The 15,178-nt window shown below is 35.0% G+C and overlaps 1 protein-coding gene across 2 annotated transcripts in view; it reads left to right on the top strand.

Moving 5' to 3' along the window:
- LOC128990338 (gamma-1-syntrophin-like) overlaps positions 1 to 15,178 on the top strand; it is a 134,531-nt gene that overhangs the window by 107,229 nt on the left and 12,124 nt on the right. For both annotated transcript variants that reach the window (XM_054412676.1, XM_054412677.1), the window contains exons 3-6: positions 4,152 to 4,304; positions 7,038 to 7,197; positions 7,723 to 7,848; positions 12,702 to 12,833. In XM_054412676.1, coding sequence (XP_054268651.1) covers positions 4,152 to 4,304; positions 7,038 to 7,197; positions 7,723 to 7,848; positions 12,702 to 12,833 — 571 coding nt within the window. The remainder of the gene's footprint in view (positions 1 to 4,151; positions 4,305 to 7,037; positions 7,198 to 7,722; positions 7,849 to 12,701; positions 12,834 to 15,178) is intronic.

Here is a 15,178-nt window from a genome sequence, read left to right as displayed (position 1 = left end):
TGCCACAGTCAATTTGTTGTGGGCGACAAATTGAATTTTTCTACCTCAGAGAAATCGTTCTCAGTTACTTAAGGCACTTTGCCCTCCAAACTATCAGGGAGATCGCATCAGCAAGTTATACATCTACTATTTTGTATAAGACATTTTTCATTTGACAAACAAGAGAATAAACTTGAGTAAACAATACCCTTAAAAACTGAATACAGCCACAATTTTTACTAATAAAAGGGTATTACTGTAAGTATGAAACAAAAACTAACAAATCCACTACAAAAGTCAACTTATTATTCATATTACAGATACTTTATGTAAGATTACAGTTTCATCCTCATGCATTTTCACATTCTATTATTTGAAAAGAAGAAATGGTAATATTTGAAGGATGTTTCTGCATTCAAAGTACAAAACATGAATCTATGTCTAAAGGGAAGGACTTGACAAAATGAGAACACCCCTTGATTTTGTATGCATTAAAGGATTTGACCTCTTCAAGATTGTTCTAAGGTAGATTTATTATTATATCGTTCCACTCTTGAAAGAACATTTTCCTTGGTAAAAGTAAGCTTTAGAATAAAATTATCTTAAAATAATTATTGTTTGTTTTATCACTCCTGCAATTTTCTTTACAAACAAAATGTTGAAGCTTCTTATATTCTTAATGTTGTGACGTAAGAAGATAATTTAAGAAGTCAAAATGTGCATAAACTAGAATATCAATAACTCAGGCAAAAAAGGCAATAACTATTATAATTTAGGTTCTTGAATCTGAGAAAAACTAAAAAAATTCAACTAAATTTGAAGTTGGGCAGTAAAATTGTTGTTTCCTTTGCATTTTATTTGATTCACATTCAACACCTCTCCACTTACACTTTATTGCCTACTAGAGATAATTTATTAAGGATTCCTAAAACTTCATCCTGTTCATTCAATAAGACGCTTCAGTTCTTGGTCGCCTTCATCCAATAAAGGCGAAATACCCACCTCGTCCTATGATTCTCATGTAAGGATCTGTATTTGCTGAAAAAATACTAAAGTAATCATTTTTTTTTGTAATAAAAAAATATAGCTATACCAGTAAACAGTGTTTCAAAAATTTTTGAATAAGTATGAATATTGTTAGGGGAAACAAGCAACCTGACTAAAAAATGCCGTCATCAATGCTGTGACTAGGACAAAAGTCCTTACAGGTGAAATCCCTCATCTAATTCAGAATGCATGACTGAATGTAAATAACCTCCGAGCTTAACCACTGTGGTGATGTATACTGAATAGCGCAGAATAATTTCCTTTTTATATTACTTTTTAATATATTTTGTCAGCTTTCTTGCAAGCTCCGACTTACTTAATAACTATTTTAGAACACTCAGCAGAACTAAAGATCTAGAGTAATTATTTTATTTATATTAATTGATAATTTTTACTATTGATATTTAAATTATTTTTATATGGCCATATTTTTAGGTGTTAAATACATATTTTTAATCCAAAACTACTTATTTTTGCCCCTAGTAACTAATAAGGAGATCAAGTTGTTATACATTTTATTAGTTACTTTTCCAATTTAGCTATGTTTGTTTGAAGAAGTAAACAACTAGAGAAAGTTGAATTCATTCATTTTGTCAGGGAGTGGATCATCATGGGATAAGAAACCTGAGCCATTCATGCGTGGGAGTCTTGAAGAATGTCTTCAAGTAGGTCTTCAAGTAATTCCTTCCTCAGCAGATCTTGAGAGCTTTATTGATTTCACATGTCACTCTTTAAAAGTTCATCTGAGGTCATGGTACAAATTGTTTGTTTCACTTATATTTTCTGGTTGAAGAAAATAGAACATATTACACACACCAATAGTTTTATATGTTTTGAAGTGTTATCTCTGATAAAAATTGTTTACTTTTTCATATTAAAAACCAACATTTTGTCTGGACAAAACGTAGAAGAAAGCGCAAACGTTTGTTGGGGAAAATTAAGTTTCAAAAGAAAGCGTTTTTTTTCATACAAATAAAATATTTAGATAGTATTTCATTACCCACGGTCATCATATACTGTATTACTTATCCTACTTTAGTACTTATCCTTTTAACAAGTTTATTACTCACTTAAAAATGATTTATGACATTACCTCAGGTAAAATATTTACATTTACTTAACATTCCACCACCTTTTCTATATACTTAAAAATAAAAATCAATTCACCACTGCTGCCAATCAGGTATAGTAGCTCCCTCATTTACATAACCATTGGTAACAGTTAAATATACTTAAATATCTACCTATTAGCATAAACATTCGCCAAACAAGCCTTGCCCATTCCAACGTGTGAAATGTCAGTCTGGATTTTATGTTTCCATCAATTAACCTCCTACCTGTCTCATTATCATATTGTATTGCTTAACAATGTCCCTATTTTCACTAAATTTTCTACAGCTTTATTGGAGATAGTTTTCAAATACATAAAATATTTTTCTAGTTGTTAGAGGTACATCCTTTTTGTTTTTTATATTGATGATCCTACAGCTAACTCTGAAGTATATCTTGGGGTAGTATAAGCTAGCTGAAAAATGATTTAAATCCGACGGTATTTGAACCTGATGCTACTAGATATCTCCCACTATACCAGCCATGTCCCACATTTATTAACTTTTTGACTATCGAAATTGTTTGCAGATTTTTTATAAAAACAATAACTTGATACAAGAAAAAGACAACTTAAACTAAGTAAAATATAAATAAAGTGTTATATTTTTTTAGGCTTAATGTATTTTTTTTATTTATATTACAACTATTATTTTATTCTGTTTTGTATCTAAAATTAATAGGTATCTGCACACTCCAACTTCAAAGCATTCTGTTAGAAGACAACTAACTACAAAGGAGTGCTGGGCGGAGGGTAGTTTATGTTAAGGGTGCAACTTGCTGTAGAGCCCTCCTGTTAAACAACTGTCATTATTCATTTGGTTAATTGGTTCTTGCAGAACTTATAGTGCACTTTTTCTTCACGCTTTGAAACAATTGGAGTTTTCGCTAAAACATTTCATTGCATTAATTAGACCCAGCTATTTCACTATCAAAAGATTAAACATTTTAACTAATTTATAAATGTTTATTATGTTACCAAATAATTGTAATTGCAATTTTTGTAATTTAAAATGTTTTATTCCATTTAAAACAAATAAGACCAAGATTTCTGAGTAATATGTTGCTTATTTAAACTACTGTACCACCTACTTGGGCCTTTATAAAACAAGTAGAATCAGGACCAAGTCATGTCTTCCATTTTGCCTGGCGGAGTACGGTCCTTGAGGGATCCATAACATTGTGAGGGTAAAACCGTAAAAAACTCTATTCAGAACGGCTGGTCCGATGGTCAGACCTTCCGATTCTGGAAATAGTATAATTACCAAGATGCTACCTCACTCGATCAGCCTAATACTAAAACAGAGATAGTTAATACTAGCACTAATATTTTGTTACATACTAAACTTTTCAATTCTAAAATATCTGTACTTTTCATTTTGTTTTCTTCATCATCTTTAGCTGATCTGTAGGGCTTGATGTACAACAGCTAGCTGTGTTTATAGGTCAAATACTTTGTCCAGTTGGTTGTTCTTGACATTCTCAGTTCGTTTCAGTCCACATATCTTTCCCTAACATTGTCTCCTTTTGTATGTAATTTTCTTATGATCCTCCAGTATCCAGTTCATTCTACTTCAAGTGACAAGGCTACAAGGGCTACAATATCAGAGACTGCCTACCTCCATAATGTTCCTTGTTTAACTAGGTTGAAGTTTCCAACATGTTTAGTTGGTCTTTCACTAGAGTTCTCGTTGGATCAATATAGTAATGAATCAGGCAACTGACAAACATGCTAATGTCAAGCATTTTCTAGGATTTGTGCGATCTGCAGGTCTTGGTAATAACAAAGCCCCACAAAGGATCATACTTCATTCTACGGTTATCATTCACTCATATGGGTTAGAAATAAACTGGTGGCATCCCCATGTAAATTGGTAATACTGTAATTTAATGTTCTAGGACTTTTCTCCATTCTTCTGAGCTCCAATTCACAGCCTCTCCAGCCCAACCTCGCGTATTTCCTCCAAATACTCTTTACTGACTAAGTGGTATATAATGTGATGTTGATGTGTTGACAGGTCCGGACGGGTATGGTGAAGGTGAGTGATGGCAAGACCAGACCAACCCCCATGAGACTGCATCTGTCCATGGAGCTGCTGAAGCTGCAGAAGGAAGAAATCTCCCCAATAAACAGGAACCACAACCACAAACCATCCCCTACGGACTCTAGGGTGAGTATCTCATTAAAGTTGGGAACATATACTATACGTACCATACATATATACCATACGAGTTTGTATATAACACCTAGACAATAGTCTTGTAATGGCACTTGTGTGAATACATAAAATATAATTGAATATGAACACACTGTTCTGTTCTCAGACATAAATTGGGATCATTATCTTTCATATTTTTGCTTTAACAATATAATTTATGATAAACCTTTTACTTAAAACTCATTACAAATCTGGCGTTAAACTCCTACAAAGTACACTCACCATTTAGTAAGAACAAAGAAAAGTGAAAATAGTACTTATAATTTTGTTTAATATCAACAATGACTCAGATTATCCATAAAATATGGACTGATGCCAAAGAGGGTTTTATGGTTGCCAATATTGAAATTGTTCTTAGATATGTAGGGACAATGTAATTGATATAGTTTCATTAGCTGATGAGGGAAAATATGCAAATGATTTAATCTCCTTTGCAGTTTTAATTGGTTGGGATTTCATGTAATCCCATTCTCAATCAATTCAGCTAACTTGAACTGTCATATGGTGTTATTTGTGAGATGTATGCACACTGTGCACTGCACAGTACCGGTATGCTAATTATTGACAGAGTTTGTATATTTAGGATTGGCTTTAGCAAAAAAATTGAGGAGGTGAAGTTGTGCAGTCACTGTCATTCAGACTTTGACAATACTGTCACAACACTGTCACCAGTTGAATTCATTGAAACAGAAAGCTTTGATACCACTGTGTTGAGAACATTCCTCTCTTGGCATTGTTAATTAAGTACCAAAAACTGAGCCAAATTTCACTTGCCTTCATTTAGGTTTCGCAGATAAAACAGACACATGTATAATTAACTAACAATATTTTCTTACAACAAATAATTAACATTTTATCAGTAGGCTATATTGATAATAACCCTGCAATGTACAAATATGCAAAACAAAAAAAAATTGTGAGGAACTGTCATCATACTTAGAGTTAGAATGCTACTTCTACAGCATTTTTCTTGCATCTAGCCATTGAAACCAGTAACAATTTTACTTTTTGCTAGTGTAGATAACAATAGTTATTGTGAAATCACCTGTTTTTTTTTGTTAAATGTTTATCACCTCCAAAGTTTAAAACACGATAGTGGATCATTAAGTATTATTGACCATATTTAAATAGTTATGGTCTAAAATAACTTACTTGCTACTCTTGTTATGAAATATACAATATTACTCTCATTGAACACATCCAATGAAATACATAAAATGAATAAAACCGCATTAGTTTTTAATTAGACCTATATGTTTTCATCTTGTAACCCAAAGTCTTCAGATTACGTCGGTCTGTTTGGTGGTCACAATAATTTTATCTTGTGCCATTACTTTGTGCTTCCTGCTCTTTTGCTTTTTTTTTTGCAAAATAATTTAATGCCGATTGAAAACCTGTGAAATAATTGTTATGAAAACTAATTTCGGTTAAAATTTAATTTGTTATAAAAGATTTAGTGTTGATCAAAGAATTAGTTTAAGTAATTTACATAAAAATTTTACTTTATACACATTTATTTTTCTACCCGGGGCTTAAACTGGACATGCACTGTATATATCCTCGCACAAATGATCAGTTAAATCAATTAAAAAAAAAACTTGTCAGAACATTTTAGTCTAAGTGTTAATAGTGAGCCACTGTAAAGTGCTAGCGGTGCAAAGTTGCTCCTGTGTTAAGCCTGACAGTATAAATTACTTTTATTTCGAGCTCACACATTCATTACAGTTAGCTCGCCCAGGATTCAACTACAGGATTACAGTCTATTCCCTGTGGTTGTCTTCTGTTGTGAGTTGTGATATTAATATGCTTTTGTTTTACTTTTTCATACATTTATCTTATCATCAAAAAAGTAACAATTTACGTGGTACTGTATATATTTTTTTATTTTTATATATATAATATATTATGTTTTTAACCATTCAAGCATTTTCCTAATGGTTTAAGTACCTGCATTCTGTAATCAAAATTGCTGCTTGTGGCAACTATAAACAGTAGTTCAAGTAATTTGAACTACGTCTTCTGCCCAGTCGTGTCGCATCTGTATTGTGTCCCTGAGTACTCGTTTTAATGTTTAAGGTTTGTCTATCAATGTGCGTGTGTGTTTTATGTACTTAAAAACGACTTTCATATACATTGGATATAAATAACCTGAACGACTACCTTGTACGGCTTGAAGATGTTTACTTAGCAGAACCAAAACTATAGTCGCCACAAACAGCAATTTTGGTTTACTGAATGCAGGTATTTAAACCATTTTAAATATTCAAACTTAATCCAGAGGCCAATGACTCTTGAAAATAAGCATTTTCCAAAATGTTTGTTGGGACCAATCCAAACCTCAGTCCTGTTACTAACTAATGTAGACCCAACGAAAAATTTACATATTCTACTACATTCACAAAGTTTCACATACGATATTGTCAATGATACAAAGATTTTTTATAACACCACTCCTTTAAATACAAAGGTACCAGGTAGTGTTTAATTCCAATCGAGATTGATTCTGAATCTAGGTGCCATAGACTATTGGACTATCTAACTATCTAAAAACACCTCAATTTTAAATAATAAAAAGACCAGGGTTTGGATCGTTTGCTTACAAAAAGCGACAAAAATGCCAATGGCACAGATTAACATTAATTTTTTTTTTATATAAAAAGAAAAAAAAACCACCCTCTGTTGCAGGTGAGGATAGTAGGGGTGACCAGACAGAAGGAGGGAGGTCTGGGACTTAGCATCAAGGGAGGGGCCGAGCACAAGCTGCCGATCCTCATCTCTAGGATATTCAAAGGCCAAGCTGCAGACCAAACGGGGGAACTGTTTGTTGGAGACGCCATCATTAAAGGTGAAATTTTGTTTCATACGTCCAACAAGAAAGTTGATAACACTTGTCAAAAAAAATCAGAGTCTGCTCAGTTTTCTATTTTTTTCTATGCTTTATAGTACTATTACTAAGGTCAAAATCCTAATCATTAAAGAAGAATACCAATCTCTAACAAGCGTAGAGACAGAGATAAGTAAGATGTTCTTTTTACATCAACTCGCATGACAATAAACATGTTTTCTGTAATTTTGTAACTTTTACCGCACAGTGAATGTGGAATCAAGTATAATGCTTTTTTTGGAGGTTCATCATTTTTACACATTTTCCTGATACTTTTGGAACTACTATTAATGTTAAAGTCGTTGTAGTTTTAGTGCTATGGAATTTGATCAACTTTTTAACAAACTGGTAAGTCTAGTAGGTATACATAAACCATTCTACTGCATAAGCAAGACTGATGGTGTTCCCGGCCTTACATGATACTTAACATAGGCTATTTCACCATGTTGTTGTTGATGTTGATGTCAATGTTGTTGTGTTCTCCAGTCAACGGAGAACTGATCACAGCTTGTCAACACGATGAAGCAGTCAACATCCTGAGGAACGCAGGAGACATAGTCATGTTGACCGTCAAGCACTACAGAGCCGCTACTCCCTTCCTGCAAAAGCCAAGTGAGTTCCACCAATCACATATAGCCCTTGACTGTATATACACTGTTATGGAGTTGACAGTTCATTTCTAAGGTAAAATTTATTGATTTGGTTTTAGAGTGAAGTTTTAGATTGCCTTACAATCAAAAGGTCACAAGTTTTGAGACAGAGAAAAGTCAGTTAAAATAAGTTTATGCTTACGAGTCGGTCCTAATTTATGTCCTAATTTAAATTTAAAAAAAACTGTGCTGAATTTTTTCAGGCGCAAGTGTTTCTAAGTTTTCAATATGTTAACACATAAAAGTCCAAGCGAACTAAGAATGACCAAAAGGTCAGTAGCTTTTTGATGGAGTTGTCCCACCTGTTCCTAATGATTGATTTAGTAAATGGTCCTGGCTCATGCGGATGTTCAGTAAAAAAGCTTTTCAGGATTGTCTCATTCCATTATTTTCCATCTTGCATAGTTTAAATAACCAATGTCAAGAGGGTATTGCTAAAAAGTGTTATTTTCATTTTTTAAACCAACTTTTACCCCTACAGGGAAACATAGCCTACAGTTAAGTATCACATCTTTTACATACCCATCAGCTATTCCTATGAAGATTAAAATGTAAAATATAACTTTATCCTATAATCTAATATGAGCAATGTTTGCTTGTATGTATGTATGTATGTATGTATGCTTGCACCAAGATCTCGAAAACGGCTCCGACGATTTTGTTCAAATGTTGTAAATAGTTTATTCCAGGCCTAAAAAAGAGTTTACTGCAGTTAGAACTGCCAACAAAAATCTAATTACGTAGAAAAATGAAACTGAAAGTCAAATTTTTTTAGCATTAGTCTTATGGGTTGCTAAGTAACCATCTTGGCTGAATCAAGGCCCCACTATAGTTCGGCCGCTTAGAAAACGACCTGCGCGCTAATGCTAAACCAATGCTGGAGGAGGTAGTTTTCTAAGCGGCCGACCTATAGAAAAAGCAGGCCATGCTGCAGGATCCATGACGTCACACTAGTGGATAGATTTCATTGATAAATTCATTGCCATCACCATTCCCATATGTTTTAGGTAAATAAACAAGCTGGCTGTTTGTAAGATTTTAATGGTAAGAGTTTAGTACAACTATCCACCACTGTGACGTAGTGTTGCGCTACCCGCGCTGCAGCATGGCCTGTTTTTTCTAGTGGGGCCTTGGCTGAATTCAATATAACAAGGAAAAAGTAAACAAAAGACTTGTAAGTTAGTTGTCTATTCACAGTATACTAGCAAATTACAAATACAGTACAAAAGAAAAACATCAGTTGTTACTATATTGAGCAAAGATTATACTGAAGATTACTCGATAATAATTGTAGCAGGACTTTTTTGATCAATGATTATAGTAAAGGTTTGTAATGTGGAGTGTGGAAACTGTTTATGACGATTAGATTAAGGTATCTGCAATCCTTAAAAGCCGCGGGAAGAGAGGGAAACAGGTCCATGACGTAGGAAGTGGTAAAGGAAGTAGTAAAGGCGAGTAGTCTGGAGTGTGGGAACTGTTTATGACGATTAGATTAATGTATCTGCAATCATGATATGCTATGGGAAGGGAGGGAAACAGGTCCGTGACGTGAAGGAAGTAGTCTAGGTGAGCTGACCGGAGTGTGGGAACTGTTTATGCGGATTAGATTGAGGTATCTACAATCCCAAAATGCTATAAGAAGGGTGGGAAAAAAGTCTGAGACGTAGGAAGTGGTGAAGGAAATAGTAAAGGCGAGCAGTCCGGAGTGTGGGAACTGTATATGACGATTAGATTAAGGTATCTGCAATCTTAAAATGCAATGGGAAGGTAGGAAAACAGGTCCACGACGTAGGAAGTGGTGAAGGAAGTAGTAAAGGTGAGCTGTCTGAAATGTGGGAACAGTTAATAAGGATTAGATTAAGGTATCTACAATCCTAAAATGCTATGGGAAGGGAGGAAAACAGGTCCACGACGTAGGACGTGGTGAAGGAAATAGTAAAGGCGAGCAGTCTGGAGGGTGGAAACTGTATATGACGATCAGATTAAGGTATCTACAATCCTAAAATGCTATGGGAAGGGAGGGAAACAGGTCCGTGACGTAGGAAGTGGTGAAGGAAGTAGTAAAGGCAAGCAGCCCGGTGTGTGGGAACTGTTAATGACAATTAGATTAGGGTATCTGCAATCCTAAAATGCTATGGGAAGGGAGAGAAACAGGTCCGCGACGTAGGAAGTGGTGAAGGAAGTAGTAAAGGTGAGCTGTCTGGAGTGTGGGAACTGTTATTGGGGATTAGATTAAGGTATCTACAATCCTAAAATTCTATGAGAAGGGAGGAAAACAGGTCAATGACGTAGGAAAGGGTGAAGGAAGTAGTAAGGCTAGCAGTGCAGAGTGAGGGAACTGTCTGTGGCATTTATGTATCTGCATTTCTAAAATGGTATAGGGAAGGAGGGCAAACAGGTCCACGACGTAGGGAGTGGTGAAGGAGGTAGTGAAGGTGAGTTTGGAGTTTGGGAGTGGATTAATGTATCTGCAATACTAAACTGCTTTCAGAGTAAACTAATGATTTTCCTCTAGCAAAGCTCGGTCCCCAGGTACTTAGAAGTAAATCCCATAAGAACTACAATTTTTTAAACTATTTTTCTTGAATAAAAACTGGTGTAGCAAGCAATGATTCAAAATACAATAAGATTGGATATGGTAAAAACCTCAAAATAATATATTTTTTTACTTTTATAACCCAATAATAACTACAAATACAATAGTGATTCAATTTAATATTGTTTTTTTTATAGGGCACCTAGATGAAAATACAGTGCAGATAATTATTTCTGTTGAATAATTAATTATACAAGTAAAATTTTACAAAACTCTAACCAAGCTGACGCAATCATCCAATAAATTTTAACCTCAATATCGAACAACAAATAGAGTAACACATTGTGTGAATCTGTAATGGCAAAGTTAAAATTGGATTTGGTTGAAGACTAGGAAGTTATAAAGTATACAAGTTTTGGTGCTTCCCTATGGATTGGGTTTAAAGTTGTGCTTGAAAAAAGGAACAAGTAAAAATGCACCTTCAAGGTGATATTAGAATTTATTTTTTACCTATGATGAAATGTGAGTATCAGAGTTGTTGGAGGGTACTCAAATTCAAATCTGAATGCTGCAAGGTAAATCCTCTGAAAAACTTATCATGTACATTGCCATTAATTGACTACTAAGCTGTTCTCACATATATTCTTTTTTCAAGAAACCCTTCATAAAATAATTTGTATTTGATTTTTATGTTTGTAGCTTTGAATTATTGATGCCCTTACTTAGCAACTTGTGCACATTTTGCCAAAGGTGTGGCATCTTCAGAGTTTAAAATCATTATAAAAATACTAAACCGGAACTACATTCTACTATTTACAGGTGTTTATGATTCACTGTTTTTTTTTCACATTAGCTACGCGACAGGTCGATATTACCATTGCGGGTGCACTTCCATCATGATACACAACCATTTGTGGACGGACTGGGGACGAGGGGTGGGTTTTCACGAATTGTACCTGTAATGTTGCCGGTTTTTCACAGGATTGCCTGATTGCATAGAGTTGGTTTCTATTTCATAAATGGTCTTAAAAATGGTAGAATTCAGGGTTCTTTTCTAGTAGATTGAATTAGGGAATATTACAACACCCAAGGGCCACTATCTGCCTCATTAGCAGAACTATACATTCGAGAATTGGAGGAAAGCTCCATTCTCTGAGCCCCAACCCTTACTCCAGCAAAATAACCTTTTATGCAAGGTAGATGACACTCTCTTGTACTGAACTGCAACAAAGTACAAGCTGGTCTTATTCCAAGTTCGAATCCATATCGACATCACCTTTAAATTGAAACAAAGAATATAGCAGAAAAAACTTCCTCGATTTTACAATTAAAAAAATAATCCTAGCAATGTAAAAACAACAGTAACTCATGAATATCCTCGAATGGTAAAATGTAGTTTTGTATTTTTTATAATTAAGGTAGCTCTGAAGATTAGTGACTATGTATGAATCAAGAAAACAAAGTACAACCAACACCAAAAGTTATCTCTATGACATTAAACTCTGAAAACACCCTGATACAAATGTTGTTATTCAAATGATAGGTTACTTAGCTCTGTCCATCTTCAGTCTTAAAAAAGTAGTTTGGGGATTACAAGTTTCTGGTCAAAGACCCAATTTCAAATTTAAATCATCAAGTTGCAGTCCACGAGATAGACGACTTAATCAATAAATTCATACACATTCATGCTTAAAGTTCACATTTAAAACATATTTAAAACCGTTTTATATACACTGTAGGCATGAACAGCTTTAGTCCTCGCCACCCTAAGTTGAGGCAGCCCAAGGCCGCACGGCGAATATCTAGTGCGGCCTTTGGCTGCCTCAACTTAGGGTGGCGAGGACTATAGTTCCGCCGAGTGTAGTGCAGCCTGCGTCAGTTTTGTACTGTGTGTAAATGTGGCCAGCCTACCATGTATTAATTTTTGATTATGTTTTAAATGTGAACTTTATGTACCAACGTGTATTTATTTATTGATGAGGACGTATGTCGGATTTCATGGACAACAACTTGATATATTTTGGATTAGAAAATTGGTCTTTAACCTGAAACTAGTTACCAAACTACTGTTTTAGACTGAACACGGTACGTAGAATATCATATATTTGTACAATCAGTCTTGATGGCAAACATGTATAAGTTCTTTTATAAAAAAAAACTCACTGTACTGCTAGTGTCAACGTGAAATCTTGAGGCATCGTAACTTGGTGGGTGTGTTTTTGTAAGTATCATAGTTTCTAAAACGATACACTTTCTCAACCACCCTCCTGTTGTTGCAGATGAAGAAGAGAGAGTGTTGGACAATGAGGAGGAGACAGCTGGTGAGGGGGAGGGAGGATGGAGACTGAGCCATCATGGATCTACATCATCCATCGCACAGACACAAGTCAGATGGGTGGACATCATCACTGGTAAATCACTTTGAAGATTTAAAAACACAAATTACCCCCAAAAAGATTTAGCTACTAGAACTTACCAGCTAAAATGGTTATAGACGGCGGAAATTATAGTTTTACCCTCAAAAAATTCCTACAAGAGGTATTTCTGCGGTTTTCTGTAGTATTATGTGTACTGATCAGCATACTAAAAGTTTACCAAAGTTTGACCACCGGAAACGCCTTATTTTCAAGATGGCGTCCAATATGGTGTAAATTACCTAACGCCTGCAATTTTTGCCCTAGAAAAGTAATACTGGTGTCTACCTATATGTTTTCAGGGCCACTGAATGCAAAAAACACATTTAAAATGACAAAAAAATGTATTTTTTTACAAAACAACACATTTACAAGTACGTTTACAAGTATTCATTGTCAACTTCTTCATCCCAAACAGACTCATTGAATTTATTTTCACAGTTTTCAGTTTGGCACAGTCCACATGCAGACGAGCATGGTAGTCCATATTTTGTGCAACTGCATCGCATTGTTCGACATGCAGTAGTGCAATTGCAGTGTAGAATATGTAGAAGACTTTCTGGTGCAACAGGTTTATTAGTCATTATTGGTACATACTTATTGCTCTCTAGCTTCCATTCCCAATTAATAGCATTCATATTTTTTTCCATTCCAGTCCAATTCATGATTTAAAAATACACTCTTAGGCAATGGTATTTTGTTGAAGACTCGGTTGGAGGAAGTTGTTCTGGAGTAAAAATGATGTAGGTAGCAGAAACAATCTTTTTACTTAAGAGTTTACAGTGCAATGAAGTTAGGGAATCGGCACTTCTGCCCCCAAATAAAACTGCCATTACTTTGCTTCCGAACATCTATATGTCAGTGTTTTTTCGGAGTTAGAAACAAATTTGCACAATCTTAAAATCGTTGCATTTCTGCTAATAAGCCTCTTGAATGCTGACTTCTTTCCTACACTGAATATGTGCGATGTTGAATCACATCCGGTGAATGCATGGATTGCGAACACAAGTTCTTGCCCATTATTTGTTTAATCCCATTAATGTCAGACTTTATGGTTTGTACAAATCTGGAGTAACCGAATCAGCCGCATTCTTTTCAAAACTCAGAACTTCTTTCTATGCAGAAATAAATCCCATGGCATGTAAAGTATCGAAAAGAAATTGAGATCGATATAGATGGTGTACCTGAACTGCCAGGCCGATTTGTAAAGGAGCAACAACAGCGCGTGGTCGGGCTGCTTGGATGGCATGACCAATTCCTGCCACCTTACAATCCGTATTTTTGCCTACAAAAACACTATTTAACAAAGTCGGCAAGCATTCAGGTATGAAAGAAAGGGCGGAATCCAGATTCAGGAATCACTTGGATACTGGTCTGTAACGGACAGAGTGGAGGCATTTATATCAATCCTAAGACGGGCGGGCTGGTGTTTCGATGATATCCTTTTTCTGGGATTCCTCGTCCTTTTCAAGTGTGCTGAAATAGGATCTAAGAATATTTGATGTTTTCCCCTATTTGTGACAATATCTAGAAGACCTTCTCCTTCAGAAAAATAAAGGTTATTTCCATACTTCTGTTTTAGCTGTTCTTTCAAATAACGTCTTCCAAATGGTTTTGAATCTTCTCTTTCAAGAAATTCCTCCATTTTTTCTTGTACGTAAGATATTATTAGTTGTTCATCATCATTAGTTTCTAAATGTGTACATACTTTCAGGAATGTTTGTTCTTGATCTTCATTTCTGGGTCGTCTGGGCTTACTTTTTTTCGCAGTTTGTCCATTTTGAAACTGAACTGGTACGTTAAAGAAAACGAAAGTTACTGCTACAGGAGTGGTGGTGAACACAGTTAGCGGCGATCAGATCATGTCCGTAATATTCTATTCTTCCTCTCACAATAGCCATTCGTGCAATCGACTACTACTTTATTGTTTTTAAAAATTCTTCTGTCTTTACAGCTAGCACTAGAACTTCTTTCTGTGACTGCAGTACCGCAGAAGAGACAGTCTGTTTGGCTGTTGAAGGGACCGAGATACCCTAGCGCTTCTCTTTAACATTTCTAATTTATTCCGAGCTTTAATTTCTTTGTCCTTCTTATTAATATACCGCTGTCTGCATTTCGCGTGAACTTTATCTCCTGGGTACACACACAATTAATTATCCTCCTCTTTCCAAACCTGCTTTGTTTATTCCTTCAACTCCCTTTTGACGAACTTGTAAAGTGTCTGTAGAACAATATAAATCTTCTAAGCATATAGGACATTAAGTTTTGTTTACGAAATCAGAACTCATTACATAATAAACATGAGTAAACAATAAACAGGTTAGCCAACTGTAAATGTGAAA

The sequence above is a fragment of the Macrosteles quadrilineatus genome, unplaced genomic scaffold (genome assembly GCF_028750875.1).
Source record: "Macrosteles quadrilineatus isolate MER2022 unplaced genomic scaffold, UCM_ALF_1.0 Scaffold_3__2_contigs__length_128488019, whole genome shotgun sequence".
NCBI lineage: Eukaryota > Metazoa > Arthropoda > Insecta > Hemiptera > Cicadellidae > Macrosteles > Macrosteles quadrilineatus.
The sequence above is the reverse complement of the archived record's forward strand: the minus strand, read 5'-3'. Positions and strand labels throughout refer to the sequence as shown.